Below are 13,854 nucleotides of genomic sequence, written 5' to 3'. Positions count from 1 at the left end.
AATATCGGAAATGTGTTTAAAAATCATATCACCGTTATTGAAAAAAATTATATCACGATACATATTGATATTGAATTATTGTTCAGCCCTATTGGAAGGTAAACCTTCTTCCCATTGACAACTTTCTGGCAGAGGGCAGCAGATTTTCCTCAAGAATTAGATGGTATTTTGCCCCATCCATTTTTCCTACTATCCTGACAAGTGCTCCAGTCCCTGCTGCAGAGAAACACCCCCATAACAGGATATTACCACCTTCAAGCTTTACTGTAGGAATGCTGTTATTTGGATGGTAAGCTGTATTGGATTTCTGCCGGACATATTGTTAGGCCAAATAATTCAATTTTAGTCTAATCTGATCATAACACCTTTTTCCATGTGGCCTCAGAATCTTCAAGGTGTGTTTTGGCAAAGCTCAGTCTGACTGCACGTGGCTTTTCTTGAGGAATGGCTTTTTTCTTGCAACCCTTCCACACAAGCCACATTTGTGGAGAATTTGTGATATTGTTGTCACATGCACACAATGACCACTCTTTGTCATAAATTCCTGCAGCTGCTTAAGAGTTGCTGTAGGCCTTTGTTAGCCTCTCTGACCGGGTTCCTCCTGGCTCTTTCATCCAGTTTGGAGTGACGTCCTGATCCAGGGGGGGTCTGTGTTTTACCAAATACCTTCCACTTCTTAGTAAAAGACTTCGCTGTGCTTCTAGGCATTGATAAAGCCTTTGATTTTTTTTTTGTATCCATCTCCTGACTTGTTCCTGTCCAGAACTTTATCCCGGAGATCTTCTGACAGTGCCTTGCCACCCATAGTTGATTGTTTGCTTCAGTTGCACTACCAAGGACTGAAATGCTCCAGGAAAACTCTTTTCATGCTGAGCTAATCAAAATAACCATTGCTGATCACAGTTGAAAGTCAAATGGCTTTGTGTGCCATTGAGAATGTGATTAGCTACAACTGATTGAGTTTACAAGTCATTTTTAGGAGGGGGTGATCCTTTTCCAACTCAGTGATTCTGTTTTTTTTTCTTTTCTCTTTCTGACATGTTGGTGTTATATCTTTCACTTGGATGTTATAAGTTGCATTGATGTTATAAGGGGGTGGGGGTGATAGAGAGAAGATGGGAGGATGGCACTGGGAAATGACCCGAGTCAGATTCAGGTTGGAACATGTTTGCTATCAGGCCTTGGCTCCGACAGGGGACATTATGTTCACACATGGCTTCAGGGTGTTTTTCCAACTTCAACTTCAACTCTCTTAAAACACACAAACAATTCCACTACAATATAATTTATATAAAATCAAATTATATACTGTGTTTAAATTATATACTGTGCATTCTATGGTGAAAATGACAGTACATTTTGGAATACAATGGCAAATTCCTTTGTTTTGCTAGGGCTAATTTCACAGTAAGCTTTTTTTTGTATTGTAAGTGCACACAATTAAATCATATTTTCACTTTTTTTTTTTTTACATAATTTGACAAAATTAGAGCTTGATAACATACAAAGGTATCATGCCAGGGACTTTCAAAACCCTGTGGCCAGCAGCTGATAGTAATGGGTAGAACCAAAGCATAATCACACTCAGAGCTGGAATGGGTTTGGGTTACCCAAAGATGAATATGAAAAAGTCCCCAAATGGAACATGCTGCATCCCAGGGCTGACGAAAGCCGGTTTTATGTGAGAGAGCTGCTGACCTAATTCCCAAATCTGGTGCCCTAATAATGTTCCAAATAAACAAATGCAGTTTCACTGCATGAATAAGCAGGGTTTGTTTCCTCAGACCTCAGACTCAGGACTGATCATCATGGTTACACATCATGGTTGAACAGCTACAATGACGTATGTAACATGATTCTATTTATGGCTTTGATGTGATAATTTATGCAAAAGTAACAGTTATAAACTTTGAGATTAATATACACTGCCTGGCCAGAAAAATCACTCTCTGGATTTAAATAAGCATATAGTTCGCAGTGATTAACATGTTTCTGGCATGCTGTATGTTTGGCAACAATTCTTTAAACCATAATTAATGCAGTGTGTAGCTTTTCATTCTTCAAACAACCATGTCAGAAGACATAGCCCTGTCCATATTTCAGGATGAAAATGCAAAGATTCATCAGGCTCAAATTGTGAAAGATTGGCCACCACAGAGTACTGACCTAAACTCCATTGAAAGTCTTTGGGGTGTGCTGGCATTACCGCGGGAAGTAGGGGTGCTGAGGACACGCCACCCCCTGGCGTGTAGCCCAAGAAACAAATTCGGGGATATAAATTTGTATATTTATTTTTATACAAAAAATAAATAAAGCTATATTCATTAAAATTAATAGAAAAAAGAAGCCTAAGCCTACAATGACAATAATCAACAGTAAAACATGAATTAAGTAGAATCAAATTGAATGTGAAAGTCGTTTCAACTTAAACTGATTTAGGAAGTCGTTTGTTGCCATGACTTTTTGATCATATTATTACCTGTAACATGTCTGTGCCATACCCAAATCAAGAATTAATGACCATTTCTACAGCCATTGCAAAGATACAGCAGAGAAAGTTTGAGAGCGTCTATTTACCTCAGCAGCAACCAATCTCGCATTCTCACATCTGCAGCACTTGTTTTGATCTTTAACATTAGATCTTTCCTATTCTTGGAACAAAATTAATGCTTAAGGTTGATTCAGTATTACTCTTAATGAAAAAAAATCCCACACACAACATCAGCAATACTACAATGACAATATTAAGCATAAAACTTTTATTAACAGAACGAATAAGACATACCCGCGTTGTAACAAATAAATTAAAGTTTTTTGGGATTTTCCCCTTACTTCAAACGAATGCTTAGTTTGGCTCATTATTATTATTATTAATAAATAAGGCTATACAATAAAACAGCTACAATGACAAATTCACTTATATTAAACTTTGAACTTATATTAACAATATGAATAAGGGAAATATGTTTTACCCGCATTGTAACACAAATAAATAAACGTTCTCTGGATTTCCCCTTTCTTTAAATGATCGTAGTTTGTGGTTCAATATTAGCCTATTAATTAAAACACATCAGCCATAAAATAGTACAATGGCAAATCCGCATAGGCCTATATTAAACATCTTACTTTTATTAACAAAATTAATAAGACGGATATAGCCTACTTGCGTTGTAACCCAAATAAATAAGGTCTTTTCCCTCTTTTAAAACAAATGCTATAGTTTGTGGTTTATTGTTTTATTTTTTTTATTTTTATGAAAACACAGCAACAATAAAGACAAACTCGCTTATATTAAACGAAGAAATGAAACTTTTATTAACAAAACTTGCGCTTTTGGATCATAGTGTCTCGCATCACTCTCGTCACGTGACCAACGTCACGTGAAAAGCTACGCACTGCATCAGTTAGGGTTAAAAGAGCTGCTGCAAAACATAACATGCCTGAAAGATACAGTATTAATCACTGCTCCAATCCTAGACTCTTCAGTATTTCCTTATTTGAATCCAAATGGCGACTTTTGGGGTAGCAGTTTACTGTTGAATTATTCCTGATTTGCATTTTCTGTGTATTGTAAGGCACTTTGAGAAATATTGAAACTGTTGTGTGTGTGTGTGTGTGTGTGTGAGAGAGAGAGAGAGAGAGAGCAGAATAAAGAGCTATTAACAGAACGAATAAGACATACCCGCGTTGTAACAAATAAATTAAAGTTTTTTGGGATTTTCCCCTTACTTCAAACGAATGCTTAGTTTGGCTCATTATTATTATTATTAATAAATAAGGCTATACAATAAAACAGCTACAATGACAAATTCACTTATATTAAACTTTGAACTTATATTAACAATATGAATAAGGGAAATATGTTTTACCCGCATTGTAACACAAATAAATAAACGTTCTCTGGATTTCCCCTTTCTTTAAATGATCGTAGTTTGTGGTTCAATATTAGCCTATTAATTAAAACACATCAGCCATAAAATAGTACAATGGCAAATCCGCATAGGCCTATATTAAACATCTTACTTTTATTAACAAAATTAATAAGACGGATATAGCCTACTTGCGTTGTAACCCAAATAAATAAGGTCTTTTCCCTCTTTTAAAACAAATGCTATAGTTTGTGGTTTATTGTTTTATTTTTTTTATTTTTATGAAAACACAGCAACAATAAAGACAAACTCGCTTATATTAAACGAAGAAATGAAACTTTTATTAACAAAACTTGCGCTTTTGGATCATAGTGTCTCGCATCACTCTCGTCACGTGACCAACGTCACGTGAAAAGCTACGCACTGCATCAGTTAGGGTTAAAAGAGCTGCTGCAAAACATAACATGCCTGAAAGATACAGTATTAATCACTGCTCCAATCCTAGACTCTTCAGTATTTCCTTATTTGAATCCAAATGGCGACTTTTGGGGTAGCAGTTTACTGTTGAATTATTCCTGATTTGCATTTTCTGTGTATTGTAAGGCACTTTGAGAAATATTGAAACTGTTGTGTGTGTGTGTGTCGCTTCGCTCCCGGAAGGCTCTCTTCGAGGAGGGAGTCTTCACCAGTGTTCCCCGCGGTGCTGGCCCCGCTTCCACCGAGGCGGAGTGGCAGCTACACTCGTAGGGTTCGCAGATGGATCTGGTAGAGGGAATGGAGACAGGTGATACCCGTCACTTTTTCCTCACCTGCCAGATCCAGCACCCGCTCTCTGGGATCGGAAGCCCGTTCTGCGATTTCTTCCCCCCGGGGAGCGGGCTCGACGCTCTGCCTTTGTCATTGCAACATTTTAGTGTAATTTTCACTAGCAACTGCAATTGGATTTATATTGTAAACCTAAGTTCACTGTTATCCCACCGGTCACTATTGTGACCATCAACATGTTTACTCATTCTATGACCACACTCAACAAAACTGAATATATGTGAATTCATATATTAATACTAGACACCTTAAAGATAATGTGTACCAAAAATCTTTGTCATATCTTTGTTAACATACTTTACTAGCCTTTTGTTTTGGAGCTTTGATGCAGTTATCATCTTCTCAAGGTGCAAACAGGAAATAAACTGATCTGGTCATGTGACAATTTGCACTAATCATGTGAAACTGCACATATTTCATTGAGACCCTTTATTTTTTCCATATTTGCAGGAAGTGCACTAAAACATCAGTCAGTAAGGTTTTTAGAGCTTTATAAATGAAAACCTTTTTTTACGTTGGGATTAAACGGTGGGATTACGGGTTAATTCTGAGAATATTACAGAGTTTATGAGAACCACTGACCTCTCTCTCCGCACCACCAAGGAGACCGCCCGCGCTATTGGTCGGTCCATGGCAGCTTGGTGGCAGCGGAGAGGCATCTGTGGTTGACCCTGTCCGATATGAGGGAGAAGGACAGGGTCTTCCTCCTCGATGCCCCGCTTGCGCCTTCTGGCCTGTTCGGTGACGCCGTCAACTCCATTGTCGACAGGTACCAGGAGGCTCGTAAACAAGCGGCGGCATTTCAGCGGTTCCTCCCTCGCTGCTCTTCAGCTCTGGGGGCTGCCGGGCGGGAGCAGCCCCCTCCGCGTACCAGCTCCTCGTACAGGGAGGCCCAAAAACAGAGCGTCACCTCTCGCGCTCCCCCGCGTCGGGACCAGGGGTCTAAACGGCGCTCTGGGTCGGGGGCTTCAAAGCCTAAGCCATATCTAAGAACTATTCTGGAGGCTAAGAAGTCCTCGATGAAGAAGTCCTGACGCCAGTGCCTCAGGACTTCTGAGGGCAGGCCCCTCTGGGGAAGAGTGGGGTTCACCGCATTACACGGTGCCCGTCTCTCCTCAGTGCCCTCAGGAGATCGTTCTGCCAACCCTGCCGATGTAACAGGGTGCAGCGGTTTCCCGCGTGCTCTTCTCTCAGCTACCCGGAACCGTAGTGGTACTAAGAGGCTCGCTACCTCTACAGAGGTCTCTAGAGCAGCTAGTTCGGCCATCCCCTGCCGGTGCGCCGCTTCAGGGCTCCGAGCTAGCCGCTCTGATTACACCAGAGGTCAGTCTCGAGAGACTGATTCCCTTAGTAGACTATTTTGCAGCGTGGAAACTACTGCCAAATGTGTCTGATTGGGTCCTGCACACTGTTGAGAGTGGCTAAAGAATCCAGTTTGGTTCTCCTCGCCTCCTTTCAACGGGGTCCTTCCCACCCTGGTGGGTCCCGAGCAGGCTCTGGTAATGGAACAAGAAGTAGATACTCTCTTGAGGAAGGAGGCCATCGAGGTGGTCCCTCCTCACGAAAGAGAGTCTGGGTTCTACAGCTGGTACTTTATAGTCCCAAAGAAGGATGGAGAGTTTTTAGATCTGTTTTTAGTCCGATTTTAGATCTGCATCAGTTAAACTGCTCAGTCATGCGACTGAAGTTCAGGATGCTCACACTCAAACAAGTCGTGTCTCAGATTAGGTCCGAGGACTGGTTTGTCACAATCGATCTAAAAGACGCATCCTTCCCAGGCACAGGAAGTTCCTGAGGTTTGCTTTCGGGGGCAAAGCTTACCAATAATGGGTTCTTCCTTTCGGCCTTGCACTCTCACCCCGCACTTTCATGAAGTGTGTGGATGCAGCTCTGGCTCCCCTGCGACTCCAGGGCATCCGCATACTCAATTATATCGACGATTGGTTGATTTTAGCTCAATCGGAGCAGATGGCGGTTCGACATCGAGATGTCGTTCTTGCACACATGAAAGAAGACTAAACGCCAAGAAAAGTGTGCTTTCTCCAGCACAGAGGACCACTTATCTAGGTGTGGTGAGGGATTCGACCACAATGCAGGCATGTCTCTCCCCTTCTCGGATCAAGTCGATCCTCACGGCAGTCAAGAGAGTGAGAGAAGGCCAGTCACTCACTGTCAAAAAGTTTCAGAGACTGCTGGGTCTAAAGGCAGCTGCGGCCAACGTGATACATTTTGGCCTGCAGTACATGAGACCGGCTTCAGTGGGTAACCAGTCTTGGGCTACAGGGTGATATGGCTGCTGGCTATATATATATGATTTCCTGAAGGGGAACGTCTCCAGGTTATGCATGTATAACCATGGTTCCCCGAAGGGAACGAGACGCTGCGTCTCAGTGCCATACTTCCAGCATCCCTGCAGGCGCTTGCCTCTTTCCTAGAGGCTGACGACCGGTTCCGCCACACATACTTTTATAGCTTCCTGGTCTAAAACCCGTGACATCTCGCCCATCTATTGGACTGATTACACATGTGATTCAGAGCGTGGTCACGCTGAAGGCGTACCCATTGCGTTAGACGCAGCATCTCGTTCCCTTCGGGGAACCATGGTTAAATGCGTAACCCGGAGACCTTTTTCATTTTAGTTTCGAACACCTACTTTAATACCCTCATGTAATAAAAATAATAATATAATAAAATCAGCGTCGCACACCACACATACACTGAACAAAATTATAAACGCAACACTTTTGTTTTTGCCCCCATTTTTCATGAGCTGAACTTAGTTCACATACTAGTATTAGTTTTCAAATTACATATATTCACGTATTGGAAAGGAAATGGATATCTTGTCAGAAGTATTAGGATATGATGCCTGCCGCAACCTTACTGCAAAGTTGTTGTTAAAAAGTCAGTCGTGCAAACAATTACCAATATTTAGCCATTAACCATTTTTCTGAACATAATTTTATATGGACAGAAAAATCATGCTTTGAATCAAGATTGTGACATTGTTAATAACCCATCATCTTTGCAACAGGCTTGCGAGTGCGAATCAAGCAATATCTTCTCTTTTAGATATTGGAAAATTGGAAAACACAGCATGAAAGGATCCTGGCGAGATCAAACATGTATTTTGATGAAGGAAAAGAACATTGGGTCACATAAGAGGTGCAACCTCAGCTTTGCTCATATTTCCATTCATTCTATTACTAACCTGTAATACAGGCGCATTCTCCTCCCAAACTGACACAGTATATACTTATAAATAAACATTAGAATGAACTTTACACCCCTGACCCCTGATATTTTGCATGCATTATGTCTGGGATAAATGAAAATGTCAGTGGCTCCTATACTGGAGATATATGAACAGTAATATGTAGAGTTAATGGGTTTGAGAAGAACCTTTGGCACTGCATACCTGGGTTAATGGTGTTGTGCTTCCTGTGTGTACAGTTCGCTAAATGGACATCCCTTAAGTCAGCAAATAACATAAATGAGGTGCTATTCATTTGATACAGAATATATGCCTTGTGGGAAGATGATGGAAAATAACCACTGAAAGTACTATAGTGACAAACAAAAAGGCATTGATACGCTTTCTGACAGTTTTATACCTTGACAAGCTTGAACTGACTCCCAGTGAAAGGTCTTTTATCAGTAAAACTGCATATAAAAAGGCAAAATGGCCTGTCAAGAATTGAGAAATATTTGACATCCTGATTAAACACTTTTTACATAACATTCTTCATTTTTTAGTTTCTTGCAGCATATCCTAAAAACCTTACATTGCTCAAAAAATTAAAAGCTAAAAAATTAGCCTCATCAGGACTGGAGAATTATCATGTCATGCCCGTCACAGAAATAAATTCAAGTCTGATAAATTCTGTGGAGGAATTACTTCTCAGTTCAAGTTGCCCTTGTAGCATTATTGATGGTGTTGTTAGATCGGCTCATTAGATATGTCTTTTACTATTCATCTTCCAATTACATGTGTGGTGCTTGTTGACTTCAAAGTGATTTCTTATGGTGTACCACCATCAAAGATGTTCAGGAAGAAGACAAAACAGAGAGATTAAAAATGGCTTTTAATGGGTCTGGTAGCACAGACAAAGATCAGATGTGATCCCTTTAGAGTTTAAAATGCTCAAGCCTCCAACCAATATCTAGTACTTAAAATACAAACTGATCAATGAAGAGTGATTTGAAACATTATAACATTATGTGACTATGCATCATCTTTGATGCAGAAAATAAAGACTGGTTGTGTAATCCGTGTCTTTTGTGCTGCTTGTACTTCTTGCTGAATTAACTTGAATCACAGTCCTTATAAAAAAGATTAAAACTATCATTTGCATGATATCGGATTTCCTTTGCAGTCCTGGCTTTTTCCTGTATTAAAAGTTTAAATAGAAGAACCTGTTTAGAACCCAACTACTTTATCAAACTATAATTACAAAAAGTAGAAATGCAAATGAGTTTCTTGGATTTCTTAATGTTACACTGTCAGATATGCAAAATAAATCTATTGTATCTCTTGCTCTGGCTACTGTGTATAGACCACCAGGGCCGTATACAGATTTCCTAAAAGAATTTGCAGATTTCCTCTCAGACCTATTGGTTACTGTTGATAAAGCGCTAATTGTCGGAGATTTTAACATTCACGTTGATAATACAAATGATGCATTAGGACTTGCGTTTACTGACCTAATAAACTCTTTTGGAGTCAAGCAAAACGTCACCGGGCCCACTCATCGTTTTAATCATACGCTAGATTTAATGAACATGACCATTTCCTTGTATCGTGCATGCTGCATATTACTGATATTAACTACACTGTACAAAATTATAAACGCAACACTTTTGTTTTTGCCCCCATTTTTCATGAGCTGAACTCAAAGATCTAAGACTTTTTCTATGTACACAAAAGGCCTATTTCTCTCAAATATTGTTCACAAATCTGTCTAAATCTGTGTTAGTGAGCACTTCTCCTTTGCCGAGATAATCCATCCACCTCACAGGTGTGGCATATCAAGATGCTGATTAGACAGCATGATTATTGCCCTTAGGCTGGTTAGGCTGGCCACAATAAAAGGCCACTCTAAAATGTGCAGTTTTATCACACAGCACAATGTCGCAAGTTTTTTGAGGGAGCGTGCAATTGGCATGCTGACTGCAGGAATGTCCACCAGAGCTGTTGCCCGTGAATTTAATGTTCATTTCTCTACCATAAGCCGTCTCCAAAGGCGTTTCAGAGAATTTGGCAGTACATCCAACCGGCCTCACAACCGCAGACCACGTGTAACCACACCAGCCCAGGACCTCCACATCCAGCATCTTCACCTCCAAGATCGTCTGAGACCAGCAGCTGCTGCAGCTGCTGCAACAATCGGTTTGCATAACCAAAGAATTTCTGCACAAACTGTCAGAAACCAAGCTCATCTGCTCTTAACTGACTTGAGTGGGCAAATGCTCACATTCGATGGCGTCTGGCACTTTGGAGAGGTGTTCTCTTCACGGATGAATCCCGGTTTTCACTGTACAGGGCAGATGGCAGACAGCGTGTATGGCGTCGTGTGGGTGAGCGGTTTGCTGATGTCAACGTTGTGGATCGAGTGGCCCATGGTGGCGGTGGGGTTATGGTATGGGCAGGCGTATGTTATGGACAACGTATACGGGTGCATTTTATTGATGGCATTTTGAATGTACAGAGATACCGTGACGAGATCCTGAGGCCCATTGTTGTGCCATTCATCCACAACCATTACCTCATGTTGCAGCATGATAATGCACGGTTCCATGTTGCAAGGATCTGTACACAATTCCTGGAAGCTGAAAACATCCCAGTTCTTGCATGGCCAGCATACTCACCGGACATGTCACCCATTGAGCATGTTTGGGATGCTCTGGATCGGCGTATACGACAGCGTTTTCCAGTTCCTGCCAATATCCAGCAACTTCGCACAGCCATTGAAGAGGAGTGGACCAACATTCCACAGGCCACAATCAACAACCTGATCAACTCTATGCGAAGGAGATGTGTTGCACTGCGTGAGGCAAATGGTGGTCACACCAGATACTGACTGGTTTTCGGACCCCCCAATACAGTAAAACTGCACATTTCAGAGTGGCCTTTTATTGTGGCCAGCCTAAGGCACACCTGTGCAATAATCATGCTGTCTAATCAGCATCTTGATATGCCACACCTGTGAGGTGGATGGATTATCTCGGCAAAGGAGAAGTGCTCACTAACACAGATTTAGACAGATTTGTGAACAATATTTGAGAGAAATAGGCCTTTTGTGTACATAGAAAAAGCTGTCGCAGTCTGCAGCGGGTGTGCCCAGGAGGGCCACCAGATGACTGTGTTCTGTGAGCACATGGCTTGTGTTGTGTTTGTCTGTCGCCATGTGCTCTCTCCTGTCTATTGTCTTGCCCCTCCCATCTTGTTACCTCGTTATAGTTTAAGTTGATCCACTTGTGTCTCCCTCGTTAGCCTCCTCGTTTGTTTCCCATTTATTCTCCTTGTGTCTGTCATCCTGTGCTGATCCGCCATTTCTCATTGTGTGTGTTTTGTGTCTGCATGTGTGCAGCTTTAGGCCTGCCTGTCTGTTTTTCCCCTTCGGGGTGGTTTGAGTTTGTTTTTGTTTCATTTTTATTATCAAAATAAATAACCATTTCTCCCACAATTGAGTCCTCGCTTCATCTCCCCGCACGCACCGTGACAGGTGGATGGATTATCTCGGCAAAGGAGAAATGCTCACTAACACAGATTTAGACAGATTTGTGAACAATATTTGAGAAAAATAGGCCTTTTGTGTACATAGAAAAAGTCTTAGATCTTTGAGTTCAGCTCATGAAAAATGGGGGCAAAAACAAAAGTGTTGCGTTTATAATTCTGTTCAGTATACTAATACACAGACCATCAATCTGTTTACACTTACTGCTGCCACGATCTCTAAAAAATATACAATTTAAAATAAAAATGTTAACTTTGCACTACATTTACCACTGTACTGGGGTATGCAAATAAGAGTTTTAGTGAATTTGTGGCTATTTGACAATAAAATTAGCTACATAAAGATCACCTACCTTTTTCACTAACACTTTCGATCTCCACATCCTCACAGCTGGTGTATTCAGGCGTGGAGCCACCCTCTTCTTCCGAGCTACTGATGGACATCTGCCTTTTGTTGAGGCCTCGTTTGGGTCTATAGCCTCTAGGTGGAGGTGGCCGTAACGACTCAGATTGGTCCGAACTAAGAGAAGAATCTTTACTCATTATTTCTGCAGCTTTTTCCCGCTTAGCCCTGTGCAGAAAAGCTGCGGACCCCGGTTCCAGATGCCCCTTTGGGCCCCAGTCATGTTCTTCCCTGAGGTCTGTGGGCCCAGCAGGGCCCCCTTGAGGGCCACTGTGGCCCTGTTTAGCGAGGGGTCCTTGTCCCCCAACACCACCCCCCACGGTCCTGTCCATAGAATAAGCTCGATGGTTTTCTAAAAGGGCCTTGTGGTTGTCATTGTTAGCTATTCGTTGCCTGCTCATGCGATTTCCAGCAGCCTCACTCCCATCTTGAATCAATCCAACTTCGTTGATGGCAAGGTCGCTGTGATGACGCTCCTGACGCATTTTGGACACTTTGGCATGCATACGCATTTCCTGTTCCTCCTTCTGTGGTTTTACAGGGTAGCGAGCGAGGTTCGGGTCACTGCGGTAACGAGTCTGGTACTCCTCCTCCCGTCTTTGACGCTCTCGCTCTTCGTCCTCCTGTCTTCTTCGCCGCTCGGGATGGGTGGGCTCATTCTCTGGGTATTCCTGCGAGTGGCAGTTCTCCAGTCGTCTGCTTTCGCGCTTCTCACCTGGAGCTCGGTCTTCAGAGGCCTGTGATGACAACCGGCCAGGGCCTCGCCTTCTCTCTCCACGTCCAATCCCCTTTCCATTCTGCTCGTGCAGGGACACAGGTCTCTTCCTATTATTGATTAGACAGAAGTTGGAAAGAGTGTCAGATATAGCATTTGGAATTTCCAAGTATTACAGCCAATTTGCATTTACAACTGCTGCAATAGCAGTTATTTGTATAATAAATAGCACAACACCTGTTAACCCTTGTGTTTCAAATTGTGGGAATTCAAATCCAAAAAGGATTTAGCTGAATATGCATCTGATAGGAACACAAGCAACAGACGTCATCTTATAAAGAGATTACAAGGCAGGAGCTGCAGTCCACATACTGCCAGTTGAAAACAGGTCAGGATGAACAGATTTTGTTAAAATGTCCAGCTTAAAATAGAACAAACTGTATGTTGACAGTAGGGGTATGTAACACCACATATTTTGAAAATTCAGTTCTGGGAACCCAATGACTAGTCGACTAATTGGCCTTAATGAAGCGAAGCTCTCTACAATTAGGATTGCTTCACATAAACCTGGAGCTGCTTAGAATTTGACATGCTATCTTAAAAACATGGCAACAAGGTCCAATAGCTAACATTAGTTAATGCATTTGGAATGAACCAGTTTTAATTTCGTTGACAAATAATTTTCGTCAACAATATTTTTTTCACCAACGAGACAATAACGAACTAAAACTCTTTTTGAATGACAAAAGCTATGACGTAAATCTATTGACATTTTCGTCAACGAATAAAAATGAGACGAAAATGTTATGGAGGGACGATTTGGGAAGAGATTCATTCAGAACGAATCTGGAATAAAAACGAGACGAAACTGTTAGGGAGGGACGATTTGGGAAGAGATTCATTCAAGAACGAATCTGCTGCATGGTTCCAATCTCCGTGGTTCGGAGGTTAGATGCGTAATTTACATATGAACCGGCGGGACATGAGCTAACATACACTTGCTGCACGTCGCATAAAACGTTCAAAAATGTCAATATGTGGGAGTAAGAGAAGAGCAGACATATGGATAAATCTGACGACACAAGAGAGAACTCAATTCGGTCCGGTTTTCTGAGCACAGAGACTGAAGCATACACACGGAAAGTGCGTCTCACAGCACGCGAGTACTCTTTCGCGTCGCATGAACGGAGAATTGCACACAAAATTATGCTGAATTGTCCATTTTGACGAGTATTTACATAAACACAGTTAATTACATCTGAAGTAAACGTAAACAGCAGGGAGAACGTGTATCAGTACATTGCAT

General features: G+C 41.7%; 1 protein-coding gene across 2 annotated transcripts in view; it reads right to left on the bottom strand.

The window, feature by feature from the left end:
• Nucleotides 1–13,854, bottom strand: part of rims1b (regulating synaptic membrane exocytosis 1b) — a 109,386-nt gene that overhangs the window by 57,671 nt on the left and 37,861 nt on the right. For both annotated transcript variants that reach the window (XM_016550228.1, XM_016550229.1), the window contains one exon: nt 11,784–12,658. In XM_016550228.1, coding sequence (XP_016405714.1) covers nt 11,784–12,658 — 875 coding nt within the window. The remainder of the gene's footprint in view (nt 1–11,783; nt 12,659–13,854) is intronic.

The sequence above is a fragment of the Sinocyclocheilus rhinocerous genome, unplaced genomic scaffold (genome assembly GCF_001515625.1).
Source record: "Sinocyclocheilus rhinocerous isolate Xijiao unplaced genomic scaffold, SAMN03320098_v1.1 scaffold1907, whole genome shotgun sequence".
Taxonomy (NCBI): domain Eukaryota; kingdom Metazoa; phylum Chordata; class Actinopteri; order Cypriniformes; family Cyprinidae; genus Sinocyclocheilus; species Sinocyclocheilus rhinocerous.
This window is presented reverse-complemented; position numbering and strand designations above follow the sequence as displayed.